General features: G+C 40.6%; 1 protein-coding gene across 9 annotated transcripts in view; it reads right to left on the bottom strand.

Annotated features, from left to right (window-relative positions):
* ZNF827 (zinc finger protein 827) overlaps positions 1-20928 on the bottom strand; it is a 176947-nt gene that overhangs the window by 57168 nt on the left and 98851 nt on the right. For all 9 annotated transcript variants that reach the window (XM_030917795.1, XM_030917786.1, XM_030917808.1 and 6 more), the window contains one exon: positions 8563-8666. In XM_030917795.1, coding sequence (XP_030773655.1) covers positions 8563-8666 — 104 coding nt within the window. The remainder of the gene's footprint in view (positions 1-8562; positions 8667-20928) is intronic.

Here is a 20928-nt window from a genome sequence, read left to right on the forward strand (position 1 = left end):
TAACTGCTTGAACCCGGAGGTGGAGGTTGCAGTGAGCTGAGATCATGCCACTGCACTCCAGCCTGGGTGACAGAGCAAGACTCTGTCTTGGAAAAAACAAAACAAAACAAAACAAAACAAAACAAAACAAAAACCCTAAAATTGCACTCAAATTTGTCTCACAATCTGCTTCTGGGGGAATCCAAACAAATGGTATCCAAACTTATGGTGTGTGCAATGGTGGGTGATGATTATGATGCTATCTATTAAGACAGAAAAACAGGAGAAGAGGGTTTTAATTCATTGACTGATATTTTTGGAGGAGGAGTATGAAGAAAGTGGGAGGCAGGGGAAATGACATCTTCAGTTTGAAGCCCTTTGGACTGAAAGAGCTCCAGGGACCTTGATGTGGATGTCTGAATGAAACATCTGGGGATGGCGTGGTCAAACTTATATCATGCGAATGCAAAGACTGGCCACACTTTTGCACTTCTAGTGAACATCTTTTGTTTCTGAATGATAAAGTGAGAACAGAAAAGCTAAGTATCTTGCTAAGAGACACACTGAATGAGGGAGAATAGCAGAAAATGAAAAATGAAGCCCTGGACCATCATTCCTATCACTACATCAGGAGACAGCCATGGTGTGATGTGGGAGTGTCTTCCTTACCACAGAGAGGCCCTCATTTGGCCTATGTAAGAGAATACGGAACAGATTTGTTTGAATGAAAATAGATGGTCTAGTTTATGAGCAGAATTACTTTTCTTTTTTTCTATCCTGGTTACCAGAGGGCAGTTGCTGCCCTGAAAAGAAATAAACACAAAGAAGAAATTGCATGAAATGAGAATATGTATTTTTGATAGCAAAGGAATGGAAGAACATATTGTATATACAGAAAAGGCCTTGTAGATTGAATTAGCCAGTCCCAAACTGAAGCCAGGGTCACTGCATTACAATTTTCAAACAAACACTCTCCATCATCCATTATACATACTCAAGATTTTGGCCTTTTATAGCACTATTCATTCTCGAGGCATCTAAATAGTCTTTGCAAAAGTAAAAAAGCAACCATAGGCACTGCTGAGACCTTATAAAGGGTGTTTGGAATATTATGTGAGCACATATAAATTTGATAAATTTGCTCTGTTCAGAGGAAGAAACCAGGCCAAGGCCAAAGTGGCCACAGCCCTGGGGATAACCTATGCTTGAGAAACAAAGTCCTCAAATGGGATTTGGGTTTTGTTGAGAAGGGGTCTTGCTATGCTGTCCAGGCTGGTCTCAAACTCCTGGGCTCAAGTGATCCCCCCACTCCAGCATCCTGAATAGCTGGGATTATAGGTGTGTGCCACCACACTTGACTTGGATCTGGGTTTTATAAGGGCTTTCAGATGTTACCATTTCCCACAAAGTACAAACATGAAAGTGTTGATAATTATTTTTAATATCAAGTGACTCAACCCATCTGGGCAGACTCAAACCATATGGGCAGAGATAAAGGGGTGGGGCCACACAATCACAGTTTTTTTTCTTTACCTTTGTGACTTTCTACAGAAACTTCAGGTAAGGCATCTAAACAGGGTACACATTTCTCCTTCGGAAAGGTTACCGCCCTTTAAAAAAGTAGGCCTGTACTTTAGTGTGTGAACCTATAAATGCTAGTCTGTAGGCGCTGACTTAATTTAATTAGTGAATTACTGAGAAGAGCTAACTCAGACACATAGCTGACAGTGCCTAATGAAAGATCTTTCTCTATAACTAGTTTCTAATAGAGTCAACAGCTCCCTTTGAAATACACCTATACTCTAAGACCAAACTAGGCTGGTGGGGGACAGATGGGGCTAACAAGGAGCACACAATCATTAGCCTCTAATAACATTGTCTGGATCAAGAAAATCCATAACTACTAAACTTTCTCCCTCTAGTAAACAGCTGCACAGACTATAGCTTATCTCCTGCAAGTTCATCAAAGAAATGCCATAAGCAGTGTGGAATAGTTTTTCGATTTGAAATTTAACAGGAAAAAGATATATCAACCTACATGTCATTAGTTTAGGGCAGTTTGTGTTACAAATAGAAATGTTCCTGCAAACTAGAAGTGACATAATTGAAAAACTATTGTCATCATTATCACTGTCATAGTCTGAAGCAAATGTGCACTCCTATTAACAGCCTGAAGATATCCACTTGGCATCTAGACCCACCTATTTGTAAATAAGCCAATTAGCCTTGACAAATACAGAAATACTACCATAAGTATACAGCTTGATGAATTTTCACAAAATTACCTATGCATATAATGAGTAATCAGATAAAGAAATAGAATGCCCCAGCTTCCTAAAAGCCCTTCTCATCCCCATCCCAGTCACTACTTCTCCCCAGTACTGTGTCTTTCAAGAACTACTTATGGTGACTTTTCCCTTTCCCAACTTTCACTGTAGGTGGGAGAATTTTAGTAGTAAAGCCCCTAGACTAGATTGATTTTCTACTGTGCTAGTGTATAGTTTTGGCCCTAGAAAGAAAAGGAAGGAGTCTGGGCTAAAATTACAGTGCCATAACAGATGTGTATTAGTCTATTTTCACACTGCTATAAAAATACTACCAGAGACTGGGTAATTTACAAAGAAAAGAGGTTTAATTGACTCACATCTCTGCATGGCTGGGGAGGCCTCAAGAAACACAATCATGGCAGAAAGGGAAGCAGGCACATCTTAATGGAGGCAGACAAGAGTGAACCAATGAAGGACGAACTGCCAAACGCTTAAAACCATCGGCTCTCGTGAGACATCACTATCACGAGAACAGCATGGGAGAAACCGTCACCATGATCCAAACACATGGGGATTACAATTCAAGATGAGATTTGGGTGGGGACATAGATCTAAACCATATCAAGATGACAGAACTTTTAATACAGGGGATGTGCCAGGAGCTTGTAGACCTTCTCATCTCTTTCTACAGGGAATTGGGCTAGGACCAAACACAGGTTCTCCGGAATCCCAGTCTAGAAACTTCTCTTCTATGCTGCTGACCAGATCATCACTAAACAACTGAGCATTACATGTTTTATCTAACTGAAAGTTTTAACAAAGCTTCATAAAACCATTTCTATGAACCAGATGATCCATTAAAAACTACTGACATCCTAACTGAAAGAAACGTTCCAAGTGATTATGATATTACTAGATATCAAAGTATTAAAGGAAGAGAGTAAAGATAGAAATAGAAGAGAATAAAAGTAGAATTCTGTTAATCAACAGTAAGTACTTATAAATTATTGCAAGTATCTTACTTAAAGGATTAATTTTTATTTCTAACTAAAAGAAGACGGTGCATCAGTAATACTTAAAATGCCAACAGCTGGGGTAAATGTGGGCGACACTGGGAGTTGTGCTCCTTTTGGTCAGTGTCTGGTGACACATTTTCTGACTTAGCAGGCAGCAAGACAGGGCAGAAAGAGAGAAAATGTGCTGCGCAGTTCTGGGCCTGAATTCCTGTGCTGCCCCTCCCCAACTGTATGACTTTGAAGAAGTTATTAAATCTCTCTACACCTCTAGGTAGTAATTTGTAAATTGTGGATAATTCCTATATCTCAATGAGTTGTTTCCAGAATTAAAAATGAGATGACATATGTCCTGTGCCTGACAATTTAATAGATCCTTGAAAACTGCTAGCTTCTTTCTCTGTACAAAATGAATTTGTCTCATCACAAAGGAGCTCAAGTTACAAAACGATACACACCAACATCCAATGTTCTATTGTTTATCTATGACTTTGTCTAAATTGAAAAAGAATCTGCTGTGTTTGAGAATGGATTGAAGAAAATAGTTTGCTGTAATATAATCCAAGACAGCTTTATATGTGTGTCTCTCTCTCTTGAGGCGTGAGTCGGAAGTCTTAACACAAAGGAAGGTGACGTGCACACATTGAGACATATCTTTTTAAGCCAACTGTCTTAAAGAGGTCATTCACATCTGACCAGGAATGTGTCAGGCTGAGAGCTAGTTGCAGGTGGCACTCTAATGCAAGGCATCATTTATTCAGATTTCAGGAAAGTATATGACACAGTATCTTAGATTGATAGGCAGACCAAAGAGGGGAAAATGGATCCAGAACAAAATTGGGGACAAGGCAGACAATTCCAAACCCACCTTTTGATTGAACATCAAATTCTGACTGGCATAGCAGGTCCTGAAAGAAACTAAAACTTCCCCCTGCCTATCATAAAAAGCTTGTTTTTGTGACGCGTGCTGATGTTCATCTTTTCTTGTTTGTACGTTATAAACAAAACCAACAAAATGAGTTTTGTTTTTTTTTTATGCAAGTTAGGAAATAATGAGGAAAGGGATTGACGAACATAATTGCAGATGTGCTTTACATCATCTCACTCCAGGCTGCATCTGAAATAACACACGGAAGCATCAGGGACTCCAAACACTCGGAGAGAATTCCACGGAGACCCACATTTTCCTTCACACCCGCCCTGGTTGTGTTTTTGTTTTTTGGCTTAATACAGAGCAAACATACTGTGACTTCAAAATCATAATAACACAGAATGGAAGCTCCACATTGTTTAAAAGCAGTACTGGGATATAAATTCTTCTCTTAACAGCCTTTGCTTACAGCAAGATGATGGGAAACAGGGACAGCTGCAGGTACAATGGCAATGGGTCTTCTTTTAATACAGAATTACCCACGTGCCCTGAAAATCACCTGACCTCGGAATCTTTCTTCTATTGATGTAAATCTTGCACAAAGTCAGACAACTATAAATTAAATAAAGCACACTAAATTACACATAGTCTGTAATTTCTATCTCCCCCATGATAGGAAAGCTCTTTTATTTCTTTTGTAAAGTCACTAGCAGCAACATCATCCCCCAGGGTACATTCAGTAATCTATTTATGGCTTTAAGGATATTTTGTCCCCACATCCCTCCCACAGAAGGTGACAGCAGTTTTTAACTCACCATTTTATTAAAGATTCCTGATGCTACCTCTGCCTAAGACATTCTCAGCAAGTGAAAATGTTAGGTCTTGGCTAACGCGAGCATTCTTTAGTTCTCAGGAAAGTCAGTCTAGAAATACTGGCAACAACCGCAGCCAGGACACCGTGAAGCTCTGTGTTTATTCTGCTTCTCTGGGACGGTGGCAGCTGTGAGTTTCAGATGCCATCTGCCGAAGGCAAATGCCTAGTTAACTGTGCTATTCTCGATTTCTTCACAGTCCACAGTTCTACCAACCTCTCCCTACTTTGCAATCCCCCTCACTGCTGGCTTCCTTCTCCAACAGGCCTGAAACACAAGCACAACACACTGAGGCTACCATGGATCCCCTTGGCCCAGCAGCTGTTACGCCCTAAATGATATTCTCTTCTGGCACCTCCTTACCCTGTGGTCTTAATCTGAAGGCATCTGGATTCTTCATCCTATTGGTAGAAGGGACATAACTATATACCAATGCTGTATATACTGTTGAAATAATGCTATGTATTTTCAGCATTTGCAAGGGAAATGGAACTAGGCACATTACATCTCATTAATTATGGTCTCTACTAATTGGGAATCTGAGAGAATTCTCTGGGCTGACATTTATTTTTGCATTATCTGCTGAAAGAAGAGGTTTGCTAAGTAAATAAAGGGTAGAAAGAGTTTTTTAATAGTAACGTTTAAACTACCTAAGAGAAGATTTCTAAAGATTCTGAGGCTTTCATTTGTATACTAACAACAAATCATTTTCTACCTAGTCACTAAAGCCAGCTGTCTCCTTTCTGGCTTCCCCATTTCTGCACAGCCACTATCATTTCCTAATTCAACGTGCTTATTAGCAAAGCTAACCAGTCTTCAACCAGCCAATTCATCCTCTGTCTGTTTCTCCTACCCCACTCCTTTTTTTCTCTCTAACTCAGGCCCTCATTAATAAAGCTGCCCTGGAACTAGAGGATCCTGGCTGGGCTCCTGTCTTTTGCCCCCAGTCCTCTCCAATGATTCAGTAATCTGCTGCCGGATTGGTCTTTCAAAAATTTCTTTTCATTTTTTCCTTTCACACTCCAATCTTATTATCCCAGATGAAATGTTCCATAAGAACCCATGACTCTTATACTCCAGAACTCTTAAGATCCTCAACTGTAGCTTCAGTGTCCTTGCTCCCAGCACAGAATTTAGCAGATTACTAAAATAAATGTAGATTCACAATATTTATCTGAATCCCCTGGGGCAGATGTAATTTGGGATTCATACTTCTTTCTCATTTTAGGACGAGAACATGGTGCATAAAACACACTTTATGTAACATCCCAGTGGGCCTGGAAAAACAATTCATAGTCAAGTGCACTGATAGTTCTGCAACAAAATATATAAATTTCACCCCTTGTTGCAATAAATAAGGACAGTAAATAGCCTCCCATTAGGTTTTGCTACAAAATATTTATACAAAAAAATTTTGTTTGGTAGGGTTTTTTCGATTTCAGAATTGTGATTAAGGGATTGAGGATGTATAGTAGGTATATTTATCCATGGCCACTTATCACTGTCCAGACTTGAAAGAAATAAGTTTTCTTTAAAAGTCTCCACACCGCTAACTTTGATTAATTCTGACTTCTTCTCCACAATTAGTTCAAATTATTAAGGCCACCCTTACAAAACTGTCTTCAGATTAGGAGAACTTCGTGACCACAAGGTTGACCCTATCATTTTAATTTTTTTGTCTAATTTTAACCCGTTCCCAAAGCATTTTCACCTTGCTTATTAAAACAAAAAAAAGTCTTGTTTTTAGCTGCTTATTTTAACAAAATGTAAATGTAGTCATTTTGCTTTTCTCTACCTAAAGAAAGGCTTTAGTGAAGTAGGGTGGACTTTCAGCAGGACGGATTTACATTTTAAAAATCTCAGTTATGCTGACCTTCTCCCCCAAATAAGAGTTAAGCTTTTAAACTGTAAGTTCATCTAATGTCTAACATAAGTTTATCAACCAAATCACAGAAAACCCCCCTATGCACAGTTAAACATATACTGAAGTCACTCTTTAGGTCAAGTTTTAACTTGACCGATAAACCCTGCTTTAAATACAGCCAAGTCAAACATTAAGCCAGTAGTGCAGGGTTTGTATATATATCATGGGATGCTGGCCGTATGGGTCACAGCATTTTGACAGGCAATTCCTAGGCAGTTATTTTGACATTAGAAAGTCACAATCCATCAACTTAACAGCAGGGCAATAATTTTGGGACCAGGGAGATGGCTATTCAAAATGACACTGTGGGAAGTAAACAGTAGTTCCAAGAGCCCCTGTTTGAGTATGAAAACATAAACTAGGCAAAATTTCTCTCCACCTCTAGAACCAGCCATTATGTAATATGTTTTTGTGTAAGCATGTTATTTCTGGTGTTTGAATAGAAAAGCCCTACCTGCAAAGCTAAAAAGCATGCAGGTATCTGGATTCTTTGGCTGAATGTGTGGAGATGAGAAGAAATGGAATTACCCTTATGAGCCTCAAGAATGACAGTTTTCTTCCCCACCCCCATCCTCCACCCCTAGTTTGTCACAAACCATTTCCAATGACCTGTGATACCTGAGGCCAATATTTCAGATGTTACTGAATTCTTTCTGCATTGCAAATTAATCAGTTCTCCAGTGCCCTGGAAAACAGGGCTCCTTGAGTATGTGGAGGAGACTTGGACTTTATTCTTGAAGAGGCTGCGGGGCCAACAACCCGGCTGTGAGTCCTGCCCTGCACACAGGCGGCCCTGGTCTCCTGGACAAATGAATGCGGATGGAGGCTACCGAGTGCTGCTGAGATCCTCTCCACAGCCGGGGGGCAAGGTAGCAACTGGCAGAAGTTTCCTGGCAGCTAGATAGGTGGGTATGGGTAAGGAGTATGAACTAGAGTGCAGCGGTTCTCAGATGTTCTCATTTCACAATAACTCTGAGAACACACATGTAAGCCCTCCAGGATGGCCATGTTGTGGCTAAGGAACAGCAAGCACATCCTTCCTTCTACCCGGGAAAGGAGAAATGAAAAAAGGAAGAATGGATAAAAAATGATGTGCTGATGGCTGAGATGGCAAAATGATGGAGCACTGGATGGATATATGTAGATACTATGGACAAGAAGAGACACAAAAATCTGAGTGGCAAGGTTTCCTCAATGAGCTGTCTTGTTTCCATGCAAACTGAGGTAGTCTTTGTGGGGGCCACACCCCCTGAGGTCATGACCTGCCCTACTGGGGACTAGCGCTCTCGCCACTGCCCTCCCTTATATTCCTGGCTGCCAGCCTGAAATACAATGTGTGAAGCAAATTATTTTCAGGTTATACTTCATTATTTTAAAGAAAAAGAAATTCATTATGTGGGTGAAATATCACCAGGTAAAGAACAATAAGCTCTTAAAGCAAAGATGAAGAGGCTTATTACTGTAAACATTTTAATAAACTTTTGTAGCTTAAATTGAGTTTCTCCTTCTTTTCTAAAACCTAGCCTTATATGAATAACTACATCCGTAAGCTGAAAGTATCTGAAAATTCACACGTTTCAGAAAAGTAATTCTTAAGCAATCAACAGCAGAAGCAAAGCCAACAATGTTTCCATACCTGGAGCTGATATTCTTCCGTGCAGCACAGATTCACTGGGCAGCAGTTCTTTTGAATTGGAGGAGAATGGTGATTGTCTAAATGTGTCTTCTGAAAAGAAAGGGCTGGGGTGGGGGAGGGGGAGTGAGGTTTAGTAAATTAAAGTTATTTAAGACACCCAGAGCATCTGGCCCCAAATACACACATACGCAATATTGGATAAGGTGTTGTTTGCAATGGTGTTTAGTGAATATAAGAAGATTGTGCTTAAAATGGAGAAAAAGAAAAGTCATTACATCAGACAAGTGCCAGCTGTACCTTTTGCCTATGGGTTTTATATTTGGGGGGAATATATGAAACATCATCTTTGAAACACTGTTAAACCCGTAGAGGAGGACAGCTGAGCAGTGCATTTTCCTCTCGCTCTATTCCCTGTGTGTGTGTTGTGCCCTGCCTGGGTCAGAATCAGAAAGGGCCTGTCTGTGGTTTTCCCAGTAGTGATGGAGTTGCCCTGGCTCACCCATATTCTGTCACCTGATCCCTCAGGGACCCACTGCACACATCAAGACAGATGGCTGGGGCCAGGGACCCAAACACTGAAGGAAACATGTCACTGGTCCCCACAGAAATGACAACTGCAACTTGAAATTGTGTTGGTTCTGAAGGAGTTGAAGTCAGAAAATGGGGCTGCCAGAAGAGACCCCAAGGAGCTCCCTCATTTAACATGAAAGAGAGGCCCTGACCTGAGTGATCCTAAGCTCCCCTAGTGACTCAACTAGACTAGAACTAGGGTCACCAGACATCCTGCCAGGGTTCCCCCTAAAACCATGACCATAGTGAACACAAAGGATTGAAAGTTTTTAATCAGAGGATTCTAACTCGGTCACAGGGTCCATCTTCCAGGCCTCTAAAATAAAATGTGAACAAGCACCACGATCACATATGAGAATACTAGAGTATCCATCAGAGTCCAGCCTAGAAAATGGAAAGCCCTATTTATTTACAACAGAGGAAATTCAACCATAGGAACTGGGTACCCAGATAGTGGAAGTTCCACAGGGTAGTAACACAGCCCAGACACAGGAAGGGCAGGAAGCCATTGCCACCCTGAGGCTGGAGGAACAAAAGGAGGAGATAAACGGAGCCCAGGTCATAGGAGCTGGAGCACTAGAAGAGATGCAGCTACTCCGGGACACAGAGAGGGAGTGGGAAAATACCCAGGTTCTACTTTAAGTCCCACCCCTACCTCTCACCAGTGCCTCTGATTGGCTGAACCTTCCCAGAAGGCGGAGAAACGCAGCCAGGAGGGATCACTACCCCCAACCACTCTTCTGGGCAAAACAGCAGATGTGGAGCAGAACAACAGACCAAGCTGAGGACTACCAGGACTAGCGCTGCTTTGCTAAACATGCCACAAGGCTATGGTTGCTATTACTCCATTTTAAAAAGAGAATGTTAAGATGAAAATGGAAGACACTTTTTTTTAAAGTAAAACATACATTGATAGATAATATAGTTTTACATGACTATGTTAGGCTAGATTTAGCACCACTTTGTATGCCATGGTTTTTCTTTGTATCTTAAACACAAAACAATTTAAACAGGCTTAAGAAGTGAACACTGGCTATAGGCTAGTAGGAGGCAGGACGTGGGGAGAAGCAAAAGGGCAGATATGTCGCTTTCTACCAAACATCTCATAACTTGCAAGGGTGGCTAAGGCAGGGGAGGAGGGGACACAGTGTGACCACGGGGCCTGGCCTGGCCAGGGAGCCCAGGAAGGGCCTTCCTGTAAAAGCCACCATGAGCGGAATGGAAAGTAGGGTCCTTAGGGTTTCAAGGAGCTGGGGAAGGTGGCCCCAGCACTGGGAGAGAGCACAGCCAGCCTGCAAAGCTGTAGGAAGGCCCATGGTGGAGGGAAATGAGGCTGGACCCTGTGTGCCGTGATCATGGCTTTGCCCCAGCAGTAGTGAGGGCACTGCAGTGTCTTAGGTGAGGGGATCAGGGAACCGGACTTCAGTTTCAGAAAGCTCCATGTGGCTGCAGCAGGCAGTGTGGCCTGAGGGTCTTGCAGAAGACAAGGCGTGTGGCCAGTGCAGCAGTCCAGATGGGACATGGTGATGCTAGTGGCCAACATTGTCAGCCAGCAGCGACACTTGCAGGTCGAAGAAGAGTTTAAAAGAGAGGGCTGGTCAAGACCACAGGTACATTTAAGAATAACCTTCACTTAGCTTTCTAGGTGAAGCGAGCAGAGGCTGCCATGCTATGTGCTGGCAGTAGTTTCCTGGGTCTTGCTAAGTAGTGGCAATGGGCTAGTGCTGTGTCTTCACATGCTCTCTTCAAAAGTGCAGATTCCTGCTGATGTGAGGAGTGGAGCCCTATTATCACTGAGCTGCTCAGAAGAAACTGAATTGAAAGGGAGACAATCACTGAGGGAAACAACATTCAAAATAATTTTCTACCCTGGATGCCAGCTTTATCCTGCATAGAAAAGAAAAGATTTCTTCTGAGGGAGCAGAGAATTAGAAGGGAGTCCTGCTGGATACTAAAAATGCACAAAAGGGCTGCCAATGTTTCTATGGGGCAAAGAATCAATGGAGAAACTTTCAGAAGGCAAGGCAGCTTAAGGCTGGTGTAAGTCTTAGCTACAGAGAGAAGACATTAGGTTAACAAGGAGTTGGTCTCAGACCAAACATGCAGCCGCCATGCTCTGCATTCGGATCCGTTCATGCCAGGAGGTAGGGAGTGTGGTGGTTTTGCAGAAAGTTTGGAATCAGAAAAACTGGAGTCTGAATTTCATATTGGTTACTTCACAGTTAAGGGACCTTCGTCCAATCAATAACTCCTCTAGCCTTAGTTTCATCACTGAAAAAGAGGTTTAACAATGCCATCTTTTAGAGGGGTGCTGTAAGGGTTGAAATGAGATGTTTCATGTTAAAGTCCTCAGTACATAGTACATGCTCAATAAAAAATAGCAACAAATACTAAGTATCTGGCACTGATTGAAGGTGCTTTGTGTGTATTAACTTCACTTGGTTCTCATAAGAACCCTATGAGAGTAGCTACCATTATTATAGCAGTCCCCCCTTATCCATGGTTTGGCTTTCTGATTTCAGTTATCCACAGTACAGTACAATAAGATAGTTTGAGAGCGAGACCACATGCACATAACTCTTAATCCAGAATAACAATACTGTTATGCAGAATATTGTTCTAATTGTCCTATTTTATTATTAGTTACTGTTGTTAATCTCTTACTAAGCCTAAATTATAAATTAAACTTTACCATATGTATGCACAGGAAAAAGCATCGTGTATATAGGGTTCAGCACTATCTGAGGTTTCTGGCAACTACTGTGGGTCTTTTTTTTTTTTTTGAGACAGAGTTTTGCTCTTGTCGCCCAGGCTGGAGTGCAATGGCGCAATCTCGGCTCACTGCAACCTCCGCCTCCTGGGTTCAAGCAATTCTCCAGCCTCAGCCTCCCAAGTAGCTGGGATTACAGGCGTGTGCCACCATGCCCAGCTAATTTTTGTATTCTTAGTAGAGATGGGATTTTGCCATGTTGGCCAGGCTAGTCTCGAACTCCCGACCTCATGCGACCTGCCTGCCTGGGCCTCCCAAAACGCTGGGATTACAGGCATGAGCCACCGGGCCTGGCCAACCACTGTGGGTCTTGAAACATATTCCCTGTGGATAAGGAAGGACTACTGCATTATCCCTATTTTACAGATGTGGAGACTTAGGCACAAAGAAGTTAGGTAGTTGCTCATGCCCATGAGTTGAGCACGCTGGCTTCCACTTCTGCACTCTTTCCCGCTCAGCTACACTGCCTTTCGGTGGTCCGTTAACACCTAAGAAATTTATGGACAATAGAGACCCATGAATCCTTGGAACAGATGGAGAAAAGGAAGAGAAAGAGAAGGAGGTGATGGAGGGGAGTAGGCACCAGTCGTTTCAGTGTAAAGGTACTGAAGGAAGTGGAAAGACTTTTCTATTGAGAAATAGAGCAAGCAAAAATAATTTTTGTCTTTATTTCCCTATAGAAGTTAAGATACGCCCCAATTTTCTAAAACTTCTGTCACTCGTGGGCCTGGTCAATTTGCAACTCTAAACATTCGCCACTGCTGTACCTACAGCTTCCGAGAGCAAGCCTGTCTCTGCTATTAACTCTAAATGAAGAAGGAAAGGTAACGAGGTCGTTAGTTGTTTGTAAGCTTCTATTTCGCCAAAGCTGTAAAGCACATGGTGGCACTATGGCTACATACACATCTGTGTATTAATCCTTCTGGTGCCCAGATTAGCTTCATGCTTCAGGAAGGAGAAAAAACTAAACTTGGAGCATGCCCTATAGAGCAGAGCTTGCTTCATGGGATTAGGTCTCCAATAACACTGGTTATTCTTAACTCTCTGCACAAGGTACTAAGAAAACAGAAGATACTCCATGTGTAACTCTATCCCATTCATTTTTAGAATGCTGGATCGTATATAAGTTCTTTTTCTTCTCCTGTGCCTCACAGTGACTGTAAAGTACAGAAGCACATCCGTTCTCAGGTGACACTCAGCATTGCGGTGGACAAAGCACTTCAGTAAGGGGTGGTGAGGCTGACACCTCATTCATGCTGCTCAGTGACTGTCACTGTTGGCAGTGGGCAGTGGAGAGGCAAGTTCCAGGAGGCACCGGACACAGGATGAAGCAGGCTGCATCTTCCCAGGGAGTAAAACAATCCATGAAATACATTGGACTTTATGATGCATGTGCCCCGAAGCATGTTTGTACTGTCCTCCAACTGGTAGCTTCAGCCAGTCACCCACTATTCCAGAAAAGGAGCCAGTTTGTGAACACCATATAGCCCTTGCTTCTGAATCTTCGCCTGCCTAGACTTTAGTCATTTGATTATGAAAAAGCCCCTCCATTCAGAAAGTAAGCCAAGGAAGTGGAAAAAAGCAAAAAAAGAGATTTATTTCTGGTTAATATTTTTGGTAAAAAGTTGATAGAGGAAGAGGTGGAAATTAACAGCTAATGGGGAGGGAATCATCACTTATTTTCGCTCAACAAAATCATCATCTATCACAACATGTTCACTTTGGCCCGGGTCAAAGACAGGCGACCTGGGAGACTTACATAATTCATATAAATATTCAGTAACTATTCAGTAGCAGCATCTGGAAGTTGATGGTATGGACATCAAAGAGCCCAAGCCCCCTGTTAATTTCCCTGGGTTTTGAAAATACAATCTTATAAAACTTTTATCTACTTGAGTTTCTTTTCTGGATACAAGTGAAACGGCTGTGGAAAGTACATTTTGATTTTTCTCCCGTAGAAAATCTAAGGGCTAAGACATGAAGGGGCAGGGGTGTCATAGTGAGTGGACAATTCCAGGCCAGGCATAGGATGTGGGGTCGGCAGCACAGGGCTGAGAAAGGAAAAGATTTACAATACATAATAAAACAGGCCATAAAGGATGATGGCTCTAAACAGTGATACATTTTGCTAAGTGCCTATTGTGACACCAGTATTTCCACCTTTAACACCTGAGGGCCAACAAGGAATTTTGCCTCATGCAGAAGCCAAGGCCCATCTACCTAAAACCAACCCTCCCCAAGTGCCACCACTGAAACCAAACATTACAGGGATTCTCATTTTGACAGCAATAACAAAACCAAAAGAAAAATGAAATGAAGGTGAGTACACACTGAGAGAAAGTTCAGACACAACAGTTTTAAAGGAGCAATAGAGAAGAAACATTTTTTTTTTCTAAGAGACAGTAACTTCCAAGACTAAACTTGGGAATGACAAATAGAAAAGAAAAAGATTAAACAAAGAAAAAAAGACTGCACTGTAATGAGTTTTTACTTAGAACTCAGAAGGGACTAGATAGATCAGGGTGGCATGAAATTCTATTAAATGTAAGAGTTTCTAGCAAGTCATCCTAAAGTGGTAATCTGACTTCTATCTGCGCAGAGACAAATTACCTTAGTAAATTTTTTTAAAATAGTGAATCTTAAAAAAAAAAAAAATTCTTCAGTGAATTAATCAAGTAAAAGTACTCGATTATCATATATATATTCAGCCATATATTACGTGACCTAACAGGGTTTACAGATTTCTTTCGAGAGCTGGGTGAAACATGTCTGAAAGAATCTGGGGTAATTTTTAATTTTCTTTTGCGTTACTTTAAGGAAATTTTTAAAACAAGTTATCTCACTTAGATATATGTCTGAGAAACTATATATTGCAAAAAGAGAGCTGAAGTCCCAGTGTGGGGTAGAACAGTTCTGTGGGAGCCAGCGTGTTCAACGTGTTCTCTCTCTAACTGCTACCTGCTGCCCAGCTGACCTCAGCCCCTGGGCCCCTCACCAGGTGGTTTTCTATCCTTCCCGGTAACAGTGTCTTCCTCCTCTCTACTCAGACCCAGTTGTTAAGCCACTGCAATACTGGTTTTCCATGTTGATACATCATGTTATTTTTTAAGAACTGAAATGCCATAGATTTGTCCAAAATCATTAAGCCAGTATTTTAAAAACTCTGACCTCTGAATCACTTAGACCTTGAGAAACCCTCCAGGAGTGACACACGGCATTAACATTTTGAAGTGAACAGGAAGCAGTAGTTGAGAAAACAGTTTTCCATGTCTCCAAAAGCCACAAGAAAAGGCAGGCAATAGACCAAAGTTATGTCAAGAATTAATCTGACTTTAGTTCAAAAATATTTTGAATATGTGAAATATGCATGTTACAGAATTAAAATGGATACAGGTAACTTGCATATGGGAATCTCCATATCTATGTTTCATATAATGAAACTGAAGGAAATGAGAACAAACCGGAAATGTTTTCTTTGAACAAAAACTAGAGCTTGCTAATAATAACAGATTACAGGCCTTGCCAAAGGACAAAAGAGGTGTTTTTTTTTTTTTTTTTAAATGCTTCTTAAACATATCAAATAAGAAAGGTGAGTTTATTCAAAGATAAGGAATAAAGGAAATCTCTGTATTAGTTATAACTATCTCCTCAACATTTTCTCAAGCACTTTAAGGTGAGAAGACATTCTTTGAGAAGCTGGAATAGCTTACATGAAAATAAGCTCACAACTCAAAAACAAAAACACTTTATTTTTACATATTTCACTTTCTGAAAATATCAAATAAGAGTATTTCATTTTCAACTTAATTTTCATGATTAACGCAGTTTTCTTCACTTTAGTGATTTTGTTTTTCTTAAATATTACTTCCTTTTATTTGCTAATAACTTAAAATAATAGATGCTTAACATTTCTTTTTATATATTTATATTTGTACATGTTGTGTAACATATTTATAAGTAATTGTATTTGAAATATATTAAGTGCTTAGTTCTACATATTTTTGTAAAAGAATTTCAAACACTTTAAAAAATAAAACGTAAATATTCTATCCAGTTGCATCAGTATCATGTGAAATATAGAAGAAAACCCTGATACAGTCCTTTTGTTCTGCGGTAGCAATCACTCCATGTGGCCTAGGACCATGTGTGGTCTTCCTAACTTCTTCATTTTCATTTCGAATAAGCAGTTGTATAGCTGTTGCTTCTGAAATGTGCCCAGATATTAACATGTTACCTATAACAGTCAGGGCCAGTTGTCTTACTAACATTCTTACAGTCAATTAAAAAGGTAATCTATAATCAAAGAAAAGTTTTCATGGTACACACGAACATTGCCCTTCCCTTTTCAATACCATAGAAATGGGAACCCCTGTTCCTAAGGGATTTTATTTACTGTAATGAAAAGGACCCCGGGTGGCAGGTTAGGTAATGTGGGGGTGGACAAGAGTGCCCAAGATTAAAAATGACTGTGAGTCTCTGCCCTGAAGACAACCCCGACCATCTGAAAGAGAAAATTCCTTATTTGACCATACAAGGGACATAACAGGGACCTCCTGTGGCCCCAGCCGGTTAGGCCTGAAAACTCAGTCATTGATCATGTTGGGCTCACACATTTTCAAAGAAAGAGGGGCTGTTGTGAATAAAACTTGGATTATTCCTATACATTTGCAAGCTTTAGCTGGGACATTTATCTAAAAATTGAGGCTGACATTGCAGATTCAGTGGGTTTCTAAATGGGCCTGTGGGCAGAGGGGACTCAAGTGCACTCCATCACTCTACAAGCATATAGGCAGCAGATTTTCTTCTTTAATTTTTGGAGGTGACAAGGCAGCTAAGCTGGGTTTCCTCTCCTCCAGTTCCGTTGATGCGGCTGCACACTTGGCTGGGGCCAATGAAACAGAAACTTTACAGCAATTAAAAACTGAAGGTGTTGTTAAAGATGTGAAAGAGTATCATGGAAAATCTCCTTACTTTTTAGAGATATATACCAAAGAATCTGGGAATGAATGTTTGGTATCTGGGATGTGACTTAAAATACAGGAGGAAAAAGGACTGGTAAACCAAGTGTGGCAAAATGTTGATACATGTTCAATATGGGTGATGGGAATATAGTGATTCATTATCTTATTCTTTCTATTTTGGTAAAAAAATTTCATAATAATAAAAAATCAATAGCAACAACTAAACAAAAAATCCAACCCAGACAAGCCACCAAACAGAGTAAGAAATGACAGTAAAAGAAAATACAAGACTGTACATGGTGGCTCACTCCTGTAATCCCAGCACTTCGGGAGACCGAGGCAGGAGGATCACTTGAGTCCAGAAATTCAAGAACAGCCTGGGCAACATGGCAGAAACCCCGTCTCTACAAAAAATACGAAAATTAGCCGAGCGTGGTGGTGCATGCCTGTAGTCCCAGTTACGTGGAAGTCTGAGGTGGGAGGATCACTTGAGCCCAGGAGGTAGAGGCTGCAGTGAGTGGAGATTGTGCCATTGCACTCCAGCCTGGGCGACAGGGCAAGATCTTGTCTCAAAAAAAAAAATCAAAAAAAAAAAAAAAAAAAACCCAACACACACACACACACACACACACACACACACACGAGCAAATACAAATGTCTCCCCATGAACAAAATGCTTAAGAGCACTAGGAATCAATAAATGAAAGACTTTAAATGGAAGATGTAATTTTTTACCCTTCAATCGTTAAAAAATTTTAATTATAAGCACAGAGTTGGTCAGGCCTTTGAAACATTCTGTCTCCCTCTGTCTCTGTCTCTCATGAAAACTGTTAGAATTGCAGATTCCATCTTTTTAAAAGTCATTTTGACAATTCATACCAACAGTCTGAAAAATGTGAATACTGTTTTGAGTCATTTTATCCCACTATTGTTTATATTAACAATTTTGGAGGGGGGAACCCTTGATATCCAACAAGGGACTGATTAAATAAATTGTAATGCAGGCAAACATTGAATACTATGCAAACATTAAAAGAATAACATTGAGAACGTCCATGGAAAAATGGACAATCTTATATATTGCTAGGTGAAAACAGAAGATTATAAAACTGTATAGGTAGTAGGATTCAGTTATACATATGTATACTTATAAATATGAATTTATATATATATATAAATGAAAAAAAAATCCAGCAAGGATACACACCACCAACTTAGCAGTGGCTGTCTCTAGGTAGTAGGACTAAAAATACATTTTCTTTATGTGCTCCTATATTATCTGGAAATAAGATACTTTTAAAAGTTAAAAACAACTATTACATTTTACTGTTTAGGATCCTTTACTTTGGAAAAGACTCGGTCTTTTAAAGAGAAAGCTCTGAGGGACAGTTGTAAAAGACACAGGCAGAAACAACTGCATCTCAGTTATGACCCTCAGTATCAGTCTGCTTCAGTTTCAGAAGTCTGACAGCTATGGAAGGAAGAGGTTGTATGCAATATTGTAGAAGAAAAGTAGAGCATCTTAGGAAAATATACGTATTGTTCATGTTTAGTATTTTCTTCTTTGAAAAGTATAAATGTCTCCTATTTCAGGTTGTCTTAAAGGTGGGCCAACATGTATAACCTAACACCAAGTTTTCAAGGAACAAGTTCCTGTTGCTGCTGCTCTAGCATTCATGCACTGTGGAGCCAGGAAACTTCTCGGAACAAGGAGCACAATGCCAGGCCTTGTCGAGGGCCGCTGCAGTGGAGAGGCCAGACCGGGGGAGCCAGAGCCAACCACAGACCAAGGAAGTGAACCCTGCACGTCCGGATACTCGAAATGTCAGCTTGTGGAGGATCTCCCGCAGGAATCTGACTTTATACACAAACAAAGATGATGAGCTTTCTGCTGAGGTGAGCTGAGAACGGATGAACTTTGTCTTCCCTGCAGTGACGCAAGCCTCTGTCGTGTGGAAGTTACAGATGATGCTAGTGAAATGTGGATCATCTCCTGGCCCACCACATCATGCAAGAGGGCTGCTTCGCAGAGGTCAACCCTTGAAAGACTTGATACATTTCTAGTAACAACCCTGAAGATACTCTTGAGAGAAAATTCCAGATAAGAACAGCACCTAAGCCACACATACTTTTTGGTTATATCTTTCTTGCATAACCTACCAAAGGTAGCTAGAGGAGAACACAGTCTCTGGATGCCCTCTGACAGAGACTTACCAATTTACACGTCATTCCTGACTATTAGGAGTCATAAAAACAAGAGAGAATACTATTGCAAGCCAGTAGAAATAAAGACAGGAGTGTCCATAAGAAATGAAAAGAAAGGCACAGCCCTCTTCAGATCCTGAAAAGGAGATTTAAACTTGCCTCTTAAGAGTAACACAACACTGAACCATTCTCGAAGCATATTGTTCAATATAACATTTCAGTATAGATGTCACGAACGGAGGAAAAATGGTAGAGGGCAAATATCTATAGGACAATGGAGTAGAGGAATAGAACAAAGAACTGAGAAATGGCTTGGTGAAATGGCAAGGAAAAACAAATGCAAATGGCAACAATGCACGAAGTAATTTCAGGCCGTGTGTGTGTGTGTGTGTGTGTGTGTGTGTGTGCGTGTGTGTATCTCCATTGTTTTCAAGGGTCAGTTTTAATTTCTTTGAAAAATAGAAACTCAAAGATAAACAGCAAAGAATGCCACTGAAAAGACTCTCAAGTCAGCATGTGTGTCAGGGCAGCTGCAGATAGTGGTGTAGGCTGTGCACTGCACAAAAGCACCACATCTAGAGGGGCATGATTAACGTCACAGACATCAGATTTATTGTGACAATATTCCAGTAGATGGCAGCGTACTAAGGGAGGCAGTCTTTAAAATGTACGATGGTGCCATGAGGCCCCAAAACAGCCTTGGCCTCACCATAAAGAAATAAATGTCCTAACTGAAGGGACTCCATGAAATTAGTAGCAATTTCCATTCTTTAGAAATAGAACGCTCATTGCATTTAATTTTAAAGTCACAACATGTAAAGGGTAAAGAGAATATACGGAGACCTCTTTAGATATCAATTTCATTTGCTCTGTTTCTGGTTTCTTTTCTTAATTGCTCTGTCTTATTCAGTGTTCTCTAAAAGCAATATTTTTACTTTTTAAGGTAATGTACTATTATTCTCTTATTCCAACCAAAGAACTGAAAAGGGAAAATTGTGCAAATTGAGGCTGCACATCATGCTTTTACAAATTTGTGCAATTCCTATTACTGAATCATAAATATTTAAGGACACGCATCCGAACCATCACAAAGGAAAATTCTACATTGGATGATTCCAAGTGAATATGTCTTTTAGTATACACTATGTGCCATTATCTAAATCACAGAAAAATAGCCTGCATTTCAAATTCTGAAAATTGGGCAAATTAAATATTGGTCTGCACAGCATGATATGAGTGTATCTTTCTCTGATTTTCCCACTTCTGCTTTTTGTCTAGTAATGGAGAAAAGAACAATTCAGGCAAACTCTTCCTTGTTTTTGGAACGAAGCAAGCCAGGTGTGAGAAAGTATTTCTTGTAGGCCTGCAATCTTATACCCCCATGGACACTGAATTATTAATGGTGAAAAGAAAGAACAAATAACCAAGAGAGGGTTCTTGGCAGCCATTGTTTGAAGTTCATGGTGTTACACAACATCGAGCATGTCCAATTCACCTGCCAGGAGCTATCTGATTCTTACTCTAGGGTTCCATTTTCCTATTTCGATCTTATCCAGCATCTGGCTGGGTGATGGTCCATGTCAAAGGATGTAGATCTTCTTTTTATTCCATTAAACTTTGAGATCTGATTATGATATCATGCCTCATGTATTTTCATCTACCAAATGATCATAATAGCTAGTTATCTGCTCCCTGCAGAACCTAGGCTTGTGCTGGGAAAGGAAATAGAAAAATCAGGATTTTATTAGCCTGAAATGTTTGGTCCCTCTGTTCTCATGGGTCTGGCCGAGACTCTCTCCTCATCTCATTTGTCGGATAGAGTGGCATTAAGAACACTCAGTCCACACACTATCTCAAAGG

Source organism: Rhinopithecus roxellana, chromosome 2, assembly GCF_007565055.1.
Source record: "Rhinopithecus roxellana isolate Shanxi Qingling chromosome 2, ASM756505v1, whole genome shotgun sequence".
Taxonomy (NCBI): domain Eukaryota; kingdom Metazoa; phylum Chordata; class Mammalia; order Primates; family Cercopithecidae; genus Rhinopithecus; species Rhinopithecus roxellana.